Below are 21,972 nucleotides of genomic sequence, written 5' to 3'. Positions count from 1 at the left end.
CTAAGAGAGAAGGGTGAGAAGAGAGAGAGTGTAATCCAGGCGTGGAGAAGAGCTGAGGGTAGGGAGGGGTAGGGGAAGGAGATGGAGTGCTAAGTTAGGATATTTAGGCTGGCTTGTAGTGAGAGGAGAGTAGTCATATGGAATAAATCAGGAAAGGTAGGTAGAAAAAGAATGAGGAGCTTTGAATTTCCAATGTGTCTCTCTGTGTGTTTTATCCTAGAAAGTAGAATGAGCCACTGAAGGTTTTTGAGCAAGAGTGATATAATTAAACCTCTGATTCTTCAGAAAGATTATTTTGTAACTGTGTAGAAAATGGATTGAAGTATGAGCCTGGAAACAGAGAGACCAATTTAGAGGCTGATATAGTCTAAGAAAGGTAATAAAGGACTAACCATGAGTGATTAGAGAGAAAGGGATAGATATCATAGATGTTGTAGAAGGAGAATTAATAAAACTTAACTTTCATTTGGATAGAGGGGAAAGGAGACAAACATGTTTCTTGGCTTGCTAACCTGCAGAATTAGAAGGATGCTGGTGTTTTCACTAGAAACAGGGAAGTTTACAGGATACAAGTTGAGGTGTGAGTGGGATTGTGCATTGGCTAAGGGGGCAATGGAGGGTTAGGGGAGAGGAAAAGAACATGAAACATGTAACTCTGGGAAAATATTAAAAATTAAAATTAAAAAAACAAGTTGAGGTGCTATTTGGAAACTGAGTTTTGATTTTAAGGTGCCCATAGCACCTCTAGTTGAGGATGCCCAATAGGAAGTTAGGGAAATGAGATGTAAGAGAAAGATTGGGCTTACTTTGTAGATATGAGCATTGTTTGAATAGAAATGGTCATTGAACACATGTTGGCTAATAAGGGGAGCCGGGAAGACTCATCTTTCTGAGTTCAAATGTAGCCTCAGACACTTAATAGCTGTGTGACCCTGGACAAGTCACTTAATCCTGTTTGCCTCAGTTTCCACATCTGTAAAATGAACTGGAGAAGGAAATGGCAAAGTATTACAATGTCTTTGCCAAGAAAAACCCAAATGGGGTCCCCCAAAATTAGACATGACCAAAATGATTGAATATTATGATGCTAAGTGGGGTATACTTTGGCATTATTTAAAATAAAATTGTGGTAATACTTTACATATTTCATGAGTTATAGAAATCAACCTTCTATGTAATAGTTAGAATTAATGAATATTGTTATCAGGACTGTAAATCTGTCAGCAGCACATTTAACTGCTGAGGAAAAATCTGAAATGTTACAGCAACTTATGACCAGAAAGAAAAGTTACTTTATTATGCAATGTGCTAGCATGGATCACATTCATTTATATACACTGGTTAGATTGATCAAAGCTTTGTGTATAGATTTTCTTGGAGAGCTTTTTGCAGCTCTCTATGGCCATCTGACATTCTCAGTTGGTTATTATGAAACCACTATCATATCTGATCACGTGCTGCTCAAATTTAAAGGCTCTTAGCAGGATCTCAAGGATAGAAACAGGAGCCACTGATCTATCCAGTAAGAATTCCTCCAGACCACATATTTATTTAGTTCCAAAACATAATATTATCTTAGGTTCTATTGTATTTTTGCTTATTTGTTAAATATTTCCCAATTACATTTTAATCTAATTTGAGCTTCTCTTGGGAATGTTGTGGCCACCGGGCCACTTATTTGATACCTCAGCCTGAGTGCTCTTCCTAAGAAGTAGCTCATTCCAGACAGAAAAGAGAAAGAGTGTATTATCAAAATGCTTGATTATTCAATGGCTTGTTACATTTATAGCATGAATATTATTTGAGAGGCATCACAGCATTCCAATTTTTTTTAATAGCTAACTATAAGAGACATTTTTAGGTTTGTTGACTGTGTGAGCATTAATGTTTATGTTTAAGGAGGCACCTTCCAAGGGACTTTCAGAACACATTCAGAGGGACTTTATAATTATGTTTCCTTCTGATTCCTTCTCAAAGAGGTCATGCTTCTAGGATGCTTTGAAAAGGCAAAAATCAGTAAATATAAAGTTGGATGTTGGTGTACTGAAATTCTTTAAGGTTGATGTAATGTTCTGAGATAGCTGATTTTGTCTGCTTTGTGAGAGGCTACACTACCCTCTACTGGGCCAATGTGTACTTGTCATTTCATACCCTTTTTGGTAGGTTATAGAGTTATCCCTGACTAACTGAGAAAGGTCTATTCAAAATTGTCAGCTTTTCCTGAAGAAAAAAAAAAAGGTTTGGATTCCTGTTTTAGTGGTTTAATACTGCAGCCATTTACTTTTTTTCTACTACATGTTTTTACAGTCTAATTTTTCACCTAAAAAAATGAGATTTTAAAAAACTGTCTTGCCACTCTGAAGAGGTAGATGATGTGGACTCTTACACATAACTTGGTTTCTATATTGAATTTCTGCCAGATATAATATATTAATATTTATTTATAAATTTTGATATAGTTTATAAATAATATGAATTATTAATACTGTTCCTGGATGACCTTTTATTTGCTCTATCTTGCTTAGCTATCTAGATAGTGCAGAGTTGGAATTTTATAAGCTACATATATACATGTATGCATATATCTAATTTGCATATCTCTATGGAAATCTATATAATTGATAATCATATCAAAAAGGTAACTGACTTGATTAACAAAAAAGGTAACTGTTTTAATTTTTCAGTGACTTGCGCATAGAATTGATAAAAGACTTGAAAGACAAAGCAGAAAATCATTCTAGCTTATTCTGCTACATCCTCCTTTTCTTACCTTCCATCTCAAACTCTGGCTAATCTCAAATGGAATTACTAATTTCGCCTAAATCTTCTTTGACACAGTTATGATTTTTCAAAGCTCAACAATGGCAGATCTTTGATATGTAAAAAGGATTGTTCATTTCCATTCTACTATACAAAGACTAATGATTTCACCCAGATGTAACCTCAGAATTTATTAATAACCATAAAAGACAACGAGCCTTAGACAAGCCTTCATATCTATCATGGTTTTTCCAAGGTCATTTGAGACAAGAATCCATCTATCTTCCTTCTGATGTGAGTCAGAGACAAGTCTCTCTCTTCGTTATGGCCTTTATAATCTAGGCTATAACAAAAATGTGTTACTTTTCCCTTTGACTTTACTTCCACAACTGAAGATGCAGCTTGAAGCTTTCTTGTGGTAACTAGCCTTCCCTTCTTCTGAAACCACCCTCCCCACCCTGTGGGAAAAATGTCATTACCTACCCACCTCAGACCATTCATTTCAAGTGAGTGTGGAAAATCTCCTATGTGTAAAAGTAGGAGTGACATACAACTGGGCCGTTTGAGGCACCCGGAAGAAACAAGGAATTCAGCTTTGTTCTGTGTTAGATGTTTTGTTTAGAGATTCCTTAGTTTTGAGTACCTCTTCAAGACCCACAAACACAGCTTGTTCCCAGCCCAGAACTTTCTCTGTTTGAGTAAATGGGAATCCTGTTTTTCCTCTCTGGTTACAAGCTTCATTTAATCCCTGATCCAAGTTGAATCTTCCCCAACCACAAAGGAAGCAGAAGCTTGTACAGGCTTATCAGTGTTTGAACTCACTAGTTCAAAGCCTTTATAAACAGTTTAGTGATTTTCCCTATATAATTTTAAATCATTCTTCAGAGCATCTGTTCATATTTGCAGCAGGTGTGTGGCAAAAAGTGGGCTGAAGACCGAGCTTATATCTGGCCTCAGACAGTTAATAGCTATGTGACACTGAGCAAGTCTTACAGATGAGCAAGTCCTCCTCATCTGTAAAACGGGGGTAATAATAGCTCCTATCTCCCAGGGTTAGTTTGAGGATTAAATGAGCTAGTAATTGTAAAGTGCTTTGTACATCTCTCAAATATACCTCCTCTTCTCCTCTGACTGCCCCAACTCTAGTGTAGAGCCTTATCATTTATTATAACATTAGTCTGCTGACAGGTCTGCCTGTTTTAAGGTGCTTCCCTTCCCAAACCATCCTCCATTCAGCCACTACAGAGATTTTCCTAAAGTACAGCTCTCATCATATCATTTCGTTACTCAATAAACTTCAGTGGCTCCTTACTGGTTCCAGGGACAAATACAAAATGCTTTATTTGACATTCAAAGCCCTTCATACCTTAGCTCTTTCTTACCTTTCAATCTTATACCTTACTCCAAGACATGTACCCTTCGTTCCAATAACATTGGCCTCTTGGTTTTTCTAAAAAAAGACATTCCATCCCTCTGCTCAGGGCATTCTTACTGGTTCTCCCCAATGTCTGGAATGCCCTGCCTCTTAAGCTCTCTCTGTACTCATTTGCCTGGCTTCCTTTAAATTCATATTAAAATCCCTCTAATTTCTAGCCCCCTCCAGTTCGTAGTGCCTTCCCTATATTAGTTATTTCCTATTTTTCCTGTATTTATCTTGCTTTGTATATAGTTGTTTGCATATTGTCTACTCCTATTAAATTGTAAGCAATTTGAAGGCAGGGACCATCTTTTATTTATTTATTTTTTTTGTACTTAGCACAGTACCCTGCACACAGTAGGCAATTAGTAATGTTCATGGATTAATTAATAAAACTTTAAAGCAGTCTATAAGTTCTATATAAATGAAGCATATATTAATATACTTGTCTTCTTCTAATACGCCAACAGTGGGTATTGCCAATTCTCTCTCATCCTTGATAATTTAATGGGCATGAGGTAGAAATCTCAAAATTGCTTTAATTTTCATTTCCTCATAAGTAATTTAGAACCTTTCTACAAACAGGTACTGAGCATTTGCATCTTTCCTAATAAATATACATGTTATTTTGACCATTTATATGCTGTGGAGTGGCTTATGATCCTATATATTTATGTCAATTCTTTGAAACTAGTTGATTCCAGACTTTTTTCAGAGATATTAGTTGCATAGATAATTTTGCCCCTACAGTTGACTAAGATACCACTGACAGGAGAAACAGCACTGGTTGTAAGAGAATTGGAATTCAAATTCTTCTCACATTAATTACCTGTGTGATCTTAGGCAAGTCACTTAATATTTTGAGGCCTTTTTTGGTAGTTGCAGACTTACATGTATTCTGAGGTGTCCCTGTCAACTGTAGATCTTTTAGCCTATGATTTTCCCCCTTCTTATACTAGGTGCAATGATTTTGCATGAAACTTTAGTTTTAAGTAATACAAATTGTTTATTTTGTCTTTTATCATCAGCTCTATATGTTGCTTGGTTAAGAATTCCTCCCCATTCATTGATTGTAAAAGCGCCCCTTTTTCTTTTCTCTCTTTTAAAAATGATACGACCTTTTACCTTTAGATTAAATATCCATCTGTACAAGATGGTCCAAATCTTTCTGCTTAAAGTGGAGAAATTGGAAATCAGGAAGACTTGGGTTTGAATTTTCCTTTGACTTGAACTACCTAGAGTTTTGGGCAAGTCAGAAAATCTCCCTAAGCCTCTTTTCACCATCTGCAAAATGGGGATAATAACACCTGTAATACTTACCACACAAGCATTTCATTAGGCTCAAATGAGAGAATGCTCAAGTATTTTGTAACTGTTGGTGGCAATGGTGATTAGTTATTTCTCTTAGTACCTATTCTGCACTCAGGTTGAATTTTGGCCTAACTCTCATGCCACCTCCAAATATGTCTGAGTCCTCAGTTTGCATAGAAGTTACTCAACAGAATTTCTTTATTAACTACTTTTTTGCCTTCCACCTAGATATTCCAGTTCTACTTTTGTGCTTTTGGTTAAGTTGAAGTTTGGAGCCACCATCCTTAGCCCTTAGAATGTCACCTTTTACTTATTTTTTACCCCTTAACACTCCAATGTAGTCAATAACTTTTAGACAATAATTAGAGAGATAAACAGAAGGCAACATCTTTATTTGATCATAGAAATGGTCTGTACAAGCACAAAGGGCATTGGGTTTCTGTGATTTTTAATCAACCAGTAGGAAATGAATTTAGAGTAGTTCTGTTTCTCAAATGTATATGAATAATATATGTATTACAGCTATCATGAGATACTCTGGGTGGTGCTTTTGACTGTGTACCTTCATTGATGGGCTGCCACTCTAATAGGTAAGGATCAGAGCTCTGCTGCCCACTGGCAGGAAACTATAGTGTATATAATAAGAAGCTAATGAAACTGATTATTTGACTGATGTCTATCAGAACATATATACTCCTAGTGAGTTGCATTTTAGAAATTCTACCTTGGCAGGCTTACTTACATATTCCCCCAAATGCACCATTCCTTTAAATATATGGACTTCTTCTTTAGGCATATTTCTCTTCCAACTAGTTAATTAGTCATGTAATAAAGAGGTTCTCATTATTTTGGTCTTTTCATCTTAAGTTCAATTTAAAAAAATTATATTTGCCAAATTTAATTCATATAACTGGCTATTTCCAAGGACCAAATTTACCATCAAAGAATATTTGACCTCAATGAGGAAATTCAGAGTATGTGGTATAGCAAAACTGGATAGTACCCAGGTGTCAGCAGCCCTCCTCTATCCTCGCAAATCAAGCGCATCATAAGTATAGGGAGAGACTAAAGGGGCTGAATCATAGATCATAAAATTATAGCGATAGAAAGCCCTTTAAAGGTGATCTAGTTTAAATTTCTCATTTTATTCGATATGGCAAAATCATTTAGTCAAGGTCCTAGAGCCAGATTCATGGGTTTCTCAATTTCCAGTGTTCTTTCAATTAGAATCATATTTCTATCATTAAGTTTCTTTGGCTTCTTTTCTTAGGTCTTCTCAGGGGTTTCCAAACCTAGAGTAGCCATCTAAATTGGTTGCTCCAATTATGCAATGACTTCCCTACGAAGTTTGTCAGAATAACCACTGGAGAAGGAACTACAGCTGGAAGTGGTGGCCCTTCCCTTGTTCTACCAGCTTCCTTCTTCTCTCCTCATTCTACCTTTTGATTATTTGAAGACTTTGAGGAACTAAAAGAAACACCATTAGGGAGCTATGAAGTATAGTTGAAAAATCATCAGTCTTGGAGAGAGACTACCTCTGAAACACATGATCTGTGGATCAGTGCCTCATTTTCCTCATCTGTAAAATAAGGACAAAAGATTACCTATATCAACTTCTTAGGACTGTTTAAAGGACCAATGAGTTACATGCTTGGTTTTGTTATATATTTTATTATTGGTATCACCATCATTACCACCTCTTATCACTTCATCCTCTTTTCTTCCTCTTTACCAGCACTGTACCCTAACCCTCCATTGTTGTGGAGAAATAAAAAGTAGCTTCTCTGCACTGAAAGTGGGTGGGAGGAGGGCTTCCAATGGATTTCAGCCAACTAACAATATTTATTGAGTGCCAACACAAAATAAGTACTAAGTAAGAAGGTCTGAGGTTTTATATTTTTACAAATGTCCAAGTATAGTCATCTCAATTCAGCCATAGTTAATGCGAAGTTCTTGGGATTATTAATAGAACAGTAAAAACAGCTCCAAATCATTGAGAGAAACGTTTTGAATAAAAAATGTTTCTGTTCAAATTGGTTTTGATTGGATTTGAACAGAAAAACTGCCCCCCAAAAATGGATTAATGCATGCGCTCTTCTGTCAGAGTCAATAGCAATAAAAAAGTTTCTCTCCATATATGTATATACTTGTTACCTACAACCATCTCCTAACTATTTAAAATTATAGCTTGTAACCATGCGCTGGTCATGTCTTTAAACCATTGTTAATGTTGGCAGCATTTCAAGGATCTCCTTTTTATGAACTGAAGCTCCATTTACTTCTCAGAAAAGCTATTGTACAAGTTGCCATTTTGATACTAACTAACTGTAAAATAGGCGAGGTGGAGGAATTACTGCTGCTGGGTGGTACAGTGGATAGAGTGCTAGACCCAGAGTCAGGAGGAAATGAGTTTGACTGTTTGTTTCTTCAGACACTCATTTTGAGACCCTGAATAAGCATTCAAACTCTCTTTCTCTGTTTGCTCATTTGTAAAATGGGGATAACAATAGGATCAAATGAGATGATAAATTTGTAAAAGTCAAATCTTAAAATGTTGCTGACATATTAGTTATTACTAATATGACTATGACCACTATGAGTACAACTACCTTTACTACCGCTTTTGAGGTGAGTAAAGGAGAGTACTACTTTATCATTCCCACTCTGATTTTGAACATTTATATAATTATAAAGGTAATAGTTGTCTACACTTGATTTCATGTGTATTTTATACAATACTTAGTACTTTACCACCATATATGGACCATAAAAATATGAAGTTTAGGCTTAGTATGTGAATGTGTAATATGTGTGTGTGTTTATTTTAAGAAGCAGCCTGAAACAGGAAATACAGGGCAGACCTTGGATTCAGGAAGTCTTGGGTTCTTTTCCTTCCTTTGGCACTTAAAAGCTGGAGCATTTGTAAAAATATATAATCTTAGACCTTTTTATTTAGTGATTATTTGCTAAGTGCTCAGTACTCAATAAAGCATTTAACCTCTCAGTGCCCAGGCAGTTTTCTAAGCCTATAAATTAAAGATCAATAAAACAAGCAAACATTTATTGTTATATATGGATGGATATGTTCTTCACATAAATATTAGATAGATGGATGGATAGATGGATAGACAGGCAAATAAATGGATATATAGACAGATAGACAGATAGATAGATAGATAGATAGATAGATAGAAAGCTAGACAGATAGATGGATAAATAGATGGATGGATTGATAGATAGATAGATAGATAGATAAACATAGATGATAGATGGATAGATAGAAAGATAAGATGGGTAGAGATAGATAGATGGATGAATGGATAGGTGGATGGATGGAAGGATAGATCGATAGATGGATAGATAGATAAATGGATAGATGATAGATGGATAGCTAGACAGAATAGATAGATAGACAGACAGATAAATACTTAGGTATGTAGGTACATAGGTACACAGTTATATGGGTATGTAGGTAGGTTAGATATAAGTATCTATGAATGGGAAGGCACTGGGGGCATAGGAAAGACCTCACACAGAATATGAAGCTGAATCTAAGTTATAAAGGAAGTTAGAGACCATCTTAAGCATGTGATATAAGCAGTAAAAAGTCATTAAGTTGGTAAAGAGAATGGGTTTGAGGAACAGTAAGGAGATTGTTATGAAAAAAAAAAACTATAGTTGTATGAATGAAGGGAATACTATTGTGTCCAAAGGCTAGAAAGATAGTTTGAGGCCAAATTATAAAGGGTTTAAATGAAAGACAGAGGTTGGAAGCCAAATTTCAAAAATTTTAGAAGGACCTAAAATAAAAAGTGGAAGTAACAAGCATAAACAACTTTTTGAAGGAGTTTGGCTGAGGAAAGGAGGAAAGCTATGGGATGATAACTATCTGTGTAATAGAATCTAGTGAAGATTTTTTTTAAGGATGGGAGAGGCTTGGACGTGTTCATAAGCAACAAGGAAGAAGAAACCAGTTAGCTAGAAAAGAAATTGAAGATTAAGAAAAGAGGAGGGATAAGGGTTGGAGGTTAGCTAATCTGCTGGAGAACATGAAAGGGTTTGGATCAAAGGTACATATAGAAGGCTGGCCTTGTTAGGAAGAATCATCTCTTCATCCGAGCCCAGATTTATGGAGTTATGTAAGAGTAAGTGATGATATCAAAGTGAGATGAAGAGGGAAAGGGGGAACTCATAGGTAATAACCTGAAATTTGTCAGGTAAAATCCCCAGTTGATGGTTATGGGTAGAGTTAAGAAAGAAGAGAATAGAGTAAGATGATTGGGGGAAAAAAAGAAAAAAAAAAGATTGTCTTGATCCAGAGAAGACCTTGTTGAGATTAAATAGCAAAAATTTGAAATGGACTCAGGGAGTGGGGTTGTGAGACTTCTAGAGAAGGTGGATGGTAGGAGCAGTCCATTTTTGGGCTTAGCAAAGCATGAGCAGCAAGAGGAAAGAGAGCAAGGAAATCAAGAATAGAATGTGCAGAGTTGTCCAGGTTCACTAAGAGAATGGAAGCAATGAAGGGAAGAGAAAGTAGCCAGGGCAGGTCAAGTGGTGTTGGGACTTAGTCATTAGTTGCCTTCCAAATGATTTTCTTTTTTAAAGATCTCAAAGATATCTCAAATATAAAGATAAATAACAGCTACCTAGGGTTTGGACCTATAATTTCATTAGCAAAAGGAGAATTCCTAGGTGTAGAAATTCTACAGTCTTAAAGAGTTGCCTGAAGCAAAGATGTCTTACTCATGGTGGCTAAACACCTTTGCTGCCTGAAACAGATTAAAATGTAATTGAGAAAATTCTGACAAAATAAATAAAAATATAATAAAACATAAATAATGTTAATTTACAGTTTTCCAAGTCAATATGCTGCTGGCAGAGATCCCTTCCTCTCTGAATTTATGTCTAGTCTAGAGCAGGGAGAACTTAAGTGACTTGGTCCAGAATCACACTGCAAATAAATGTCAGAGGCAAAGGCTTAAAGGCTTGACTTCAAGGCCACAGGCTATCTTCTGTGCAACACTGCTTCACAAATATAAAGTTTTCCAGTGTTAAATTTGAAAAGATTAAAATTTATATTAGAAACTTCTGTACCCCAGGTTTAAGAACTAGATTCTTCCCTTCTATTGCTGGAAGTATAAGGTTAGTGCTAAAAAGGACAGATTCCAATCTTCTGTCCAGTCTTAAGATCCTGGTTCTATTTGTGGTTTACCTTTTACCCTCCTAAAATTCATTGCAGGAAGTAGGTTGTTTTCCATTTATCCACAATCTGAAAAGATCTATTGTTTGCCAAACTCAAAGTCTTAAGTACTCATTCCTCTAAGACTTCTTTCTGTTTCACTGGAGCTTAAGAAAGGAAAGTGTGCCTATTGGCAAAGCCTATGGATTTATATATATATATATATATATATATATATATATATATATATGTGTGTGTGTGTGTGTGTGTGTTTATGTATATATATATATATACATATATATATATATATATTCTTTGTGATATATTTTAAGCAAGAGAGCCTTTCCTAAGGGTTAGTGAATGGATGCAATGTTGTTGACTGAGGACAAAAGTGAAAGAGATGGTGGTGTTCTGCCAACTTCTGTTTTTAGAAAGGCAGAAAAATGAGTCAGAAAGACATAGGGGATAAAACTAACATAAAAACTAACATAGAATCAGGCAGTTAGGTGGCACAGTGGATAGAGTTCTGGGCCCAGAGTTGGGAAGATGTATTTTCATGAGTTTAAATCCAGCATCAGACACTTATTAATTGTGTGACCCTGGGCAAGTCACTTATGCCAGTTTGCCTCAGTTTTTTCATCTGTAAAATAAGCTGGAGAAGGAAATGGCAAACTAGTCTAGTATCTTTGCTGAGAAAATCCCAGATTGGAGGAAGAATTGGACCTGACTGAAAAATGACTGATCATCAGTACTTAAAATCACATTCTAAACTGCCTAGACCCCAAGTGAACTCTTTTCTTACATTGTCCTCCTCCATATCCCTTTCAGCTGAAGGTACATTTTTGTGATTTCATTTCCACTAATAGAATGCCTTTGATCCATATTACTAAACTCAGCTTTTAGGTAAAGGATAGAGAGGACCAGACAAAATATAATTTCTCTATGTGCTTCTCTAAGAATGGCCTTGACCAGAGAGCAGAAAAATGTAACAGATTGCTTGCTCTGGGCAATACTAATGTTTTACAAAGGATTTTTTTGTTTTTGTTTTTAAAGAATGTTTCAGTATTTTAGCTGTCTTGGTGTGGGTTCTTTAGATTGGTTCTCAGATGACAGAAAACCACTGTTGCCTTATAAGGCCAAACTCTGGCTTTAGAGGATCTACCAGACCTTGCCAATAGCTTTCTAGATTCACTCAAGTGAGTAGAATCTTAGAGGATAAAAATCTATTAAGTCATTACTCATTTCTCTCCCTTCCTCTCTCGAATACCTACACATATGCCTAAATATATATCTTACATGCAATACCTTACCTGGTTATATTTAGGTGTTCTGTACATGAGTGAATTCATTTAGTGGTCTTTTCCATTTTCATGCTTGACCCCATTTCCAAAATTCCCCTCTTCATTCTTTATAATGTATTTATAGCCATTCCTGAGATTACAGAACAGTTGTTTCTCTGTGTTTTAATGGCTACATGGGGTTTTAAACACAACTGTACAACCCGGTACCATGTTACCTAGATATGGCTTCCTTTGGGCAACACTTTTATTGGCATGGTCCACTTCCTAGATAGGACAAACTATATTACGTGTTCACACATTTTTTTTTAAATGTAAAACTCCTCCCTTTTTACATCTCCTCTCCAGAGAAACAATTTTCAATTAGGTCCAACAATAACATATTAAAACAGTATCAGAAAACCAGCCCTGAGCATTTACAAAGAAAAGGCAAAATGAATAGAAATCTCAGAAAGATAAGTTGCCCTTTTTTCCACTAGATGGGAGTATAAGATAATAGCTATGAGCAAGGAATCTTTGAGAGTTGAGCTGGCATGTGCTGACTGTTTGGAAGCTAAATTACAAAGTTCAGAATTCAAGCCCATGTCCTGTGGATAATAAAAGTTGTTTCTAGTGAGGTCCTGAAATTCTGAAATCTGTTTTAATAAGTATGTCTTGCTTTAAGGCAACCCTATATGCAAAAATGCAAACATAAAATGAGAGGCTGGAGAGCTAGTAGAATACAGGGATCAGAAGGTCTAAAAGCTGAGGCACTTGGACCTCTCTGGGGTTTTCCATTCATGTAAAAGAGGACTAATCATTTATGCACTAGCCAAGTTCATAAGGTTATCATGAGATTCATCTGAAATTATGTCAAAGGCTAATTTTTTTAAACTGAAAAGTGCTTATTAATATGGAGCTACATGAAGTCATTTGTGTAACCTTCCAAAATTGTGATTTTACATAAACACTACAAAAAATAAGTTAATCTGAAGCACAGCTGAATTAATGACTCTAAACTAATGTAGCTACCAAAATGATATTCCTACATATATGAAGTTTGACCAAGTCACTCTGTTGAGCAAGCTTCAGTCGCTTTTGCCTGCTTGCAAATGCTTCCTTTAGTTATTTTAAAGCTCTTTAAAGCAGGGATTCTCTTTGTATTTATTTTTTGTATTTATTTCTTTTTATTAGAATATTTTTCCATGGTTACAAGATTCATGTTCTCCCCTTCCCCTTCCCCCCACATAGCCAACGCGCAATTCCACTGGGTTTTACATGTGTCACTGATCAGGACCTATTTCCATATTATTGATATTTGCACTAGGGTGATTGTTTAGTGTCAGTATCCCCAATCATATCCTCATCAACCCATGTGATGGAGCAGTTGTTTTTCTTCTGTGTTTCTACTCCCATAAAGCAGGGATTTTAAACCTGGTGACGTTGGACTGATTTCAGGGGATTCATGAACCTGGGTGGGAAAAATGCAACTTTTTTCCCACTACCCTTTAAATTTTTCTGAGAAGGAGTTCATCCAGTGATTTCACCAGGCTGCTGAAAGGGGTTCATGATACAAAAGAGGTGAAGAACCCTCACTTTATTTTTTTTTATTTTTATTTTTCAGAAAATTTTTCCATGGTTATAGGATTCATGTTCTTACTCTCCCCTCCATCCTCTTCACCCTCGCCCCCACCCCTGTAGCCAACGTGCATTTCCACTGGTTTTTACATGTGTCATCGATCAAGACCTATTTCCATATTATTGATAGTTACATTGGTGTGGTTGTTTAGAGTCTACATCCCCAATCTTGTCCACATCAATCCTTGTGTTCAAGCAGTTGTTTTTCTTCTGTGTTTCCACTCCTGTAGTTCTTCCTCTGAATGTGGGTAGCGTTCTTTTTCATAAATCCCTCAGAATTGTCCTGGATCATTGTATTGCTGCTAGTACAGAAGTCCATTATGTTTGATTTTACCACAGTATTTCAGTCTCTATGTACAATGAAGAACCCTCACTTTAAAGGCTTGCTCCAATCTCTCTTTCTAGACTTTTCACATAATTATTCTCAAACACACCATATTCCATTTATAGATTTTGAATGAGAAGGAACACATCAGGGACACTTAGACCAGCCTCCACATTTTATAAATGAAGAAGCTGAGCTCTAGAGAGGTGATATGATTTACTGTGTTTCACAAAGGCTGGAGGCAGCATCACACAGGTTCAAATGCTGTCTGTAGTCAGGGGAATTTGGTTCTTATCCTTCCTCTGATACTTATTCCCTGTGTGATCTTGAGCCTTAATTTCTTTGGAATCTCATTTTCAGTAAACATTAAGTCGTCCCTACTATATGCTAGTGTAGGCAATTAGGTAGAACAACAGATAAAGTACAGGAAATGAAGTCAGACTTATCTGCCTGAGTTAAAATCCACCCTCAGACACTTTCTAGCTGAGTGAACCTGGCCAACTTATTTAACCCAGTTTGCCTGAGTTTTTAATATGTAAAATGAACTGGAGAAGGAAATGGCAAAGCATTCTAGTAATTCTACCAAGGAAACCCCAAATGGGGTCGTGAAGAGCCAGACATGACTGAAAAATGACTGAACAAGAGTAATATATGCCAGGCACTCAGCTAAGAACTTGTGCCAAAAGAGGCAAAAGATAGTCAGTCCCTGCCCTCAAGGAGTTAACACTCTAAAGGGGGGAACAACAAGTAGCAAATATTTACAAACAAACTACATGCAGGATAATAAAGAAAATCACTGATTCCAGTGTAAGGGACTCATGTTAGGAGGGGTTGGGAAAAGGATTCCTAAAGAACCTAGGATTTAATTTGAGCCTTAAAGGAATCCAGGAGACAGAAATGAAGAGGCTGGAGACAGCCAGAGAACATGCCTAGACTTGAGAGATGGAGTATCTTGATCTTAGGACAGCCAATGAACCAGGGTTGCTGCATCTATGAGTACATGGTGGGAAATGGGAGGTGTAAGAAGACTGAAAATATAGGAGGGGGCTTGGTGGTAAGGGCTTTGAATGATAAACTAAAGATCTTGTATTTGATTTTGGAAGTGAGAGGGAACTGCTTGAGTATATTGAGTATGAGGGCAAGAAGTCAGTGCCTTAGGAAAGTCAGTGCCTTAGGAAAGTTAACTTTGCTGGCTAAAGAGGATGATCATTCGAAGTGAGGGGAGACTTAAGGTGGATAGCAGATAGACCCACCAGCAGCAGACTTTTATGATATTCCAGGCATGAGGTGATAGGGTCTGCACCAGGATGGTGGCAATTGAAGAAAAAAGAAGGGGACATATTTGAGAAGTGTTAAATGAAGAGACTGGAAGATAATTTCTATAGTACCTTCTGGTTCTGTGATTCTATGAATCCCTCTCTCATGTCTCTCCTCACCTAATAGATTTGGGTTACCCCACCCCCAAAAAAAGACTAGGATGATAAGGCACTAGTGAATCTCTGTGTACCACTCCTATAATTAATGTGAATTGTCGCTACGTGAACAGGATAAAAGACCTACTATACCCTGGTTGTATAAGCCAAACAGATTTAAATAATATATGTCTAGCCAAGACACATTTTTTTTTTTGCATATGGGTCAGTTTTTATTTATACTGAACAACTTTATATGAACAGCTTGAAAATATAGAATTAAAATAGCTTTAATCTCTATTATTTATTAACATCTGGTCCAAATTTTACATATTTTTAAATTTTTAAGTGTTTAATGAAGCCATGATAGAAAAACAATATGAGATCTTTAAAACTCTATATTGCCCACTTCTCCATATTTCATCATTCCCAGATGGATCTTATTTCTTCCTTCCTTCCTTCCTCAATGACTCTTCATAAATGGTTATCCATTTTTCTCTCATACTTTTTCATTTCTCCTCTCCTTTTCCATACACAAATATGTATAGTTCTGGAGAAAGTACCAAATTGGAGCCAGACTGCCTGCATTCAAAGCTTTGTCCTCCAGCTTGCTCCCTGTGTGACCTTTGGTCAAGTCATTAAAACTCTCTTGAGTCCTTAGTTTCCTTATATATAAATTGGAATGGGAAAAGATAATTTTTAAGGTTCTTGAAATACTCAATCTTTGGTATTTTATCCTAGGGACAATAGGGAACCACTGATGATTTATCAGTAGGGAAGGAATACATTCATACTTATGACTTATGAAGATTATTTTGTCAGCTTTACAGAGGATGAATTGGAAAGAGGAAATAATGGAAGGGGGGAACTATTTAGGAGACTATTATAGTAAACCATTTGGAAAGCAATGAAGACTCGAACCTAAGGTAATGGTCATGATCAGAAAGAGTAGGATAAATGCAAGAGATGTATAGAGAAAGAATAAACAAGAATTAACTATTGTGTAGCTATATAGTATAAAGTGGAATGGGTCAAAGATAACTGAGGTTGCAAACCTACATGTTTGTTTCTGTAGCCAAAATTGGAAAATTTGGATGAGGAGCATTTTTATGAAGAAAGACGAGTTCATTTTGGATATGTTGGTGTGATAAAAAATAATATGGAATTTCAATATTTTCAAAATTTTAAAGAAGAGTCTATGAAGAAATGTCTCTTAGGAGCCCAGGAATAGTTTATATTGATAAATTCCAGAGCCCTTCTTCAAAGGATACTTTCTTTTACTATCTGCTATCACTAGTTTTCACAAAGGACCCAAGAGAACTTCAATTTCTCTCCTACTTATTGGACTGGGAAGACCTCCTTCTCTTAATGAGATATAGTTAATATTTAAAAAGCTCTACAAGGAAAATAAGCTTAAAAAAGACACGCTTCTTAAAAAGAAAAGTACTATCTGACCCTGTCTAGACCCAATATCAGAATACCTGTTACTGACTTTGACTTGTTTGTTTTTCAAGTCAGTGATCTCCTCTTGCTTACTCTCCTCCCTTGGGTGAAACAAAGCCTCTTCACCGCTAACTAATGTGGCAGCATAGCCAAGGTCTATTCTAGATCATGCTTGATGGCTGTTTTCTTTTAAGCTTCCCTTTCAGTTCTATATAGTGGGATAGTATTAATATGCATATCTCACAATGTTATTTTGAGACAGAAATGATATCTTGGGGCTGCATAGAGCACACTTAGCTCACTGTGTACACCATCCCTGAAGGAGAGCACGTGGAAATGCTTTGCAATTTTAGATGCTTATATAATTGTTGTGTCCTTGGAGTTTGGTTGAGTTTCTCCTCAGATTGTTTGATCTTTTGATTTATATCACATTTTACATTGCAATCAGATTCCAGATTCTACTGCTGTAGTAACTTCTGAGCCTGTTGGTTTAGCTGGAAAAAATAATGGTCTGTCCCTCACAACCAATTTCTATTTCCTTTCCCTGTTCTCAGGTAGAACCACTGTACTCTGTTCTCATCAGACATATTTGGAGTATTGTGTTTGTTTCTGGGTGCCACTTTTAAGAACATTGTTGAACAAGAGGATATTTAAGAGAAGGCAATCAGGATAATGAAAGAGCACTGACAATGTCATATGAGTATCTATTGAAAGAACTGGATATGCTTAAAGTATGGTGTCTGTCTTCAAGTATTTGAAGGGCTACCAAGCAAAAGAGAAAGAGATTTGTTCTTAATGCTCTGGCCTCAGGAGGCAGAAGCAGGAGCAATGGAGGTTTCAGAGATTGATATAGACTTGATATCAGAATACATTTGCTAGTGATTAAAGCTATCCAAAAGTGAAATAGACTACCTCAAGAACAGTATAGGTCTCTGTTTTTTGGAGGTCTTCAAGCCAAAGCAGTGGCCTCTTCTTGGTTGTTATATGCTAGGTATTCCTTATTTGTGTGGGAATTGTACTAGATGGCCACTCTTTCTTTCCCAACACTCATATCCTGTGAATCTTTTGTTGACTCATTCCATGTTGTTCTTTTTCTTTTCTACCCTATCCCACCCTAACAAGTATGTAATTCTCCTTTTTTTGTTAGAAGTCATTTACATATATATCGACAAATGGTTATTTCCACAGAAGGTATTTTTTCAGCAAGTGGAAACTCAATGAAGGAATTCTTTTTGCAAGTTGGGAAATGTTACTATGTATTGTAAATGTCTAAAGAAAAGCTTTGAGGACTTGCTATAAGAGGATTACAATCTCTAGATTACATTCAGGTACTCCAATGATTCCAGGGATAGAGGAACCTGGATTTGGAAGCATTTCAAAGATTATTGGTGATTGACTTCAGGTCAAAGTGATTTGTATGCAGAATGGCCGCATTGCAAAGCTTATCTGTATCTTTGAACTGATATTATGGGGGACTGTACTAATATAGTGAAGGAAGAGGAGTACAATTGGAGAAGAGGTGGGGAAAGACTGTGAGAATGCAAGGGATGTTTCTGGAAGAGAAATCTTCCTCTTTGCCCTTACACAGTAGCAGCACACTGTTAACTTGAAAATAGAGAAAGAAATAGTGAACCAATGTTCTAGGATCATTTTTGGTTAAGGTAGGAGGAGAGGACATGTTATGCATGTTTCATAACAAAGAGATGGCTATTAACTGAATTATACAGTGCGTTCTTTTTGCTTCCATTGGGGATGTGTATATGTTTGTATTAGAAACAAAGACAAGGTTATTCCACACCACAAAAATAGAATACTTATCATTGTCTGTTTTCTCCAAAATTATAGGAAAATATGCCGCAATTGCAAATGTGGCCAAGAGGAACATGATGTTTTCATGAGCAATGAGGAAGATAGAAAAGTGGGAAAGCTTTTTGAAGATACCAAGTACACTACCTTGATTGCAAAGCTGAAAACAGATGGGATTCCTATGTATAAACGCAATGTTATGATCTTGACCAATCCTGTGCCTGCCAAGAAGAATATCTCCATCAACACGGTTACCTATGAATGGGCTCCCCCTGTCCAGAATCAAGCACTGGTAAGTTAAAAATAAAAGATTTTGTATATGTGTGTATGTAGATGTTGCTATGTGTATTTCTCTCTTTCTGCTGCCTCTCTTTCTCTCTCTCTGTGTATATATATATATATATACATACATGTACATATGTATATATGTATATATGTGTATGTGTAAGAACATGTGCATGAGAGAAAGAGAGATGAGAAGTCTCCATACATGGAGAGTATTAGGAACCTTGTTCCTATCAGATTTTTGTGGGCTGAGCTTTTTTTGTTTTGTTTTGTTTTGTTAATAAAATGATAAAGAACTTTATATCAGTCAATGTTTTCATGTGCTTTTCACATTTTCATTCACATTATTAGTGGCCCAGAGTCCTCAGTTTTGCTTATTATCATGAATCAAATTCTTTTAGGGATTTATATTACTTGGACCCATAATACTTTCTATCTGTTGCAACTCTATCATGTGTAACTATGTTAGGAAATATTTCAAAGATTTCTGAGTCAGTGTTTTTAATTCCTTGAGAGTATATTCTGTTTTTAATACAGAGAGAAAAGTAGTGAATACTCTTATTTTCAAGTTTACAAATCTTGAAATTTTCTTATTTTCGAAAAGGCCATAAAGGATTACCTCTGTAATCATAAAAATATAATTTATGTCACCAATGCTAAGAAAAGCATTCAGCAGAGCCCTTATATTGCTGTATAAGGTCAAAAAAGTGAATGTACTGTTCAGAGTGTGCTCCAGTTTTCTTAGAACTACAGCCAAATTGGACATCTGAGAAGGCTCATCTCTTAGGAGAGTTTTCTTTGCTCAGAAATTTAGAACAGAGAGAAGGCAACTTTGTGAAGCCATGGATTAATATCATTTTTGTTTGTGTTGACAGTGAAAATAAAATGCAAGAAAAACATTCATCATTTGTGGTTCTTTAATTTTTGTGTTGTCTAACAATAACCACCTTGGTATATAGTATAAAGGATAACATAGGCTCATTTTAAAACTCATCAGAAAATTTAAAAATGGGCTAAACTTTGGAAAGATGATCTGTTTAGCTTAAAACTTTATAGAGCTCAGTGAAGTAAGTTAATAGCATTCTCAAAGTTTCCTTTTAAAAAATCGCAGGATTTGTTTATGCTAGGAGCCCTTACTATTCCTTTTTTTAAAAAAAATTAAAAACCCTTACACCTTCCATGTTAGAATCAATACTATATATTGGTTCCAAGGCAGAAAAGTGGTAAGGGCTAGGCAATGGGGATTATGTGGCTTGCTCAAGTTTACACAGCCATGTAGACTATTCTTTTATATAAAAATGAAAGCTTACTCAAGTGAAATGGAAAACTTGCTTCTAACATTTTCCTTGAAAGTTTTGAATTCACTTATAGCCCTGATTCCTTATGTTTAACTCTAGGCGAGGCGATACATGCAGCTGCTTCCAAGGAACAAACAACCTGTGGCTGGCTCCGAGGGAGCCCAGTATCGGAAGAAGCAGCTAGCTAAACAGCTCCCTGCTCATGACCAGGATCCTTCCAAGTGCCACGAGTTGACTCCCAATGAGGTGAAGCAGATGGAACAGTTTGTGAAGAAATACAAGAATGAGGCTCTGGGCGTCGGAGATGTCAAACTTCCCAGTGAGATGGATGTTAAATCTGTTGACAGAAGTTCCCTTGATGGTGGGGACAGAGGCACTACAGCTGAAGTGGGAGCTGTGGAGGATAAGTCTTCGGCAGATAAAAAAGAGGAATATGTAAGTCGCAGAGTGATAGATGTGTCCCTGTTATTCTGAGGCCATTAGCCACACCTTTGTTTTCCCTCGGTTTCCCTATGAACACTTATTTTGCTGCTTTCTTTTTTTACTTCTCTAGAAGAAAAGGTTAGGCAAAGGAAATCAAAGGAAAAAAATTTTAAGTCAATCAACTGATGTAAATGAGAAATGACATTGAAATTATTTTTTAAAGTTAGATTTTCATCTATGAGCTTCTCCAGTTACACTAAAGAATTCAGAAATCAATGGAAGGAAAATAGTGAACCTTTCCTCCTAGCGTTTTATGAAGCATAATTTTTAAATTATCCAATTATAGAAAACTTTCACATATCATATTCAATTATAAGAGAAATACAGAAAATATGTAGAAATATAGACATTATAATGGTATTCACCTATTGTTTTTTTTAATTTAAAAATTTTTTTTAAACCCTTAACTTCTGTGTATTGGCTCCTAGGTGGAAGAGTGGTAAGGGTGGGCAATGGGTATCAACTTGTCCAGGGTCACACAGCTGGGAGAAGTGTCTGAGGCCAGATTTGAACCTAGGACCTCCCGTCTCTAGGCTTGACTCTCAATCCACTGAGCTACCCAGCTGCCCCTCACCTACTGTTAAAATGTCTCTTTGCCAATTTATTTATTGGTTCAATTGATTTATAACCTGTGAAAGTTAGAGAAGAATTTGAGCATTTCCATTTATGCTGCTATTAACTACACATTAATAAATTTGTTTTCTATCATTTTCAGTCATGCCTGACCCTTTGTAAACCCATTTCAAGGTTTTCTTAGCAAAAATACTGGAGTGGTTTGCCATTTCCTTCTCCATCTTATTTTACAAATGAGGAAACTGAGGCAAACAGGGTTAAGTGACTTGCCTAGGGTCATACTACTAGTAAGTGTATGAGGTCAGACTTGAATTCAGGAAGTTGAGCCTTCCCGACTCCAGGCTTGGCATTCCATCTGCTGTGCCACCTAGCAAAAAAATCCCAAATAGTACATGTATTGCATATTTATATGTACTTGTGGCATCAGTGATTCCCAAAGTGGGCACTACTACCCCCTGGTGGGAACTGCAGTGATCCAGGAGGAGCAGTGATGGCCACAGGTGCATTTATCTTTCCTATTAATTGTTATTAAAATTTAAAAAATTAATTACAAGGGGACTAAGTAATATTTTTTCTGGAAAGGGGGGTAGTAGGCCAAAAATTTTTGGGAACCACTGGTATAGAATGGGCCTTGAAATCAGAAAGAATGAGATTCAAGACTTGACTTAGAATTTTAAAAAAAAAAAAAGATTTTGTTTGGCCAGCCTAGAGAGGAAAACACAAAGACATGATACCAATTAATTTTTTCAGATTTTTTAAAAAGAG

At 36.3% G+C, this 21,972-nt stretch overlaps 1 protein-coding gene across 1 annotated transcript in view; it reads left to right on the top strand.

The window, feature by feature from the left end:
• TES (testin LIM domain protein) overlaps positions 1-21,972 on the top strand; it is a 79,921-nt gene that overhangs the window by 40,838 nt on the left and 17,111 nt on the right. The window contains exons 3-4 of the mRNA XM_044677638.1: positions 18,608-18,860; positions 20,251-20,586. Coding sequence (XP_044533573.1) covers positions 18,608-18,860; positions 20,251-20,586 — 589 coding nt within the window. The remainder of the gene's footprint in view (positions 1-18,607; positions 18,861-20,250; positions 20,587-21,972) is intronic.

Source organism: Gracilinanus agilis, chromosome 5, assembly GCF_016433145.1.
Source record: "Gracilinanus agilis isolate LMUSP501 chromosome 5, AgileGrace, whole genome shotgun sequence".
NCBI classification, from domain to species: domain Eukaryota; kingdom Metazoa; phylum Chordata; class Mammalia; order Didelphimorphia; family Didelphidae; genus Gracilinanus; species Gracilinanus agilis.
This window is presented reverse-complemented; position numbering and strand designations above follow the sequence as displayed.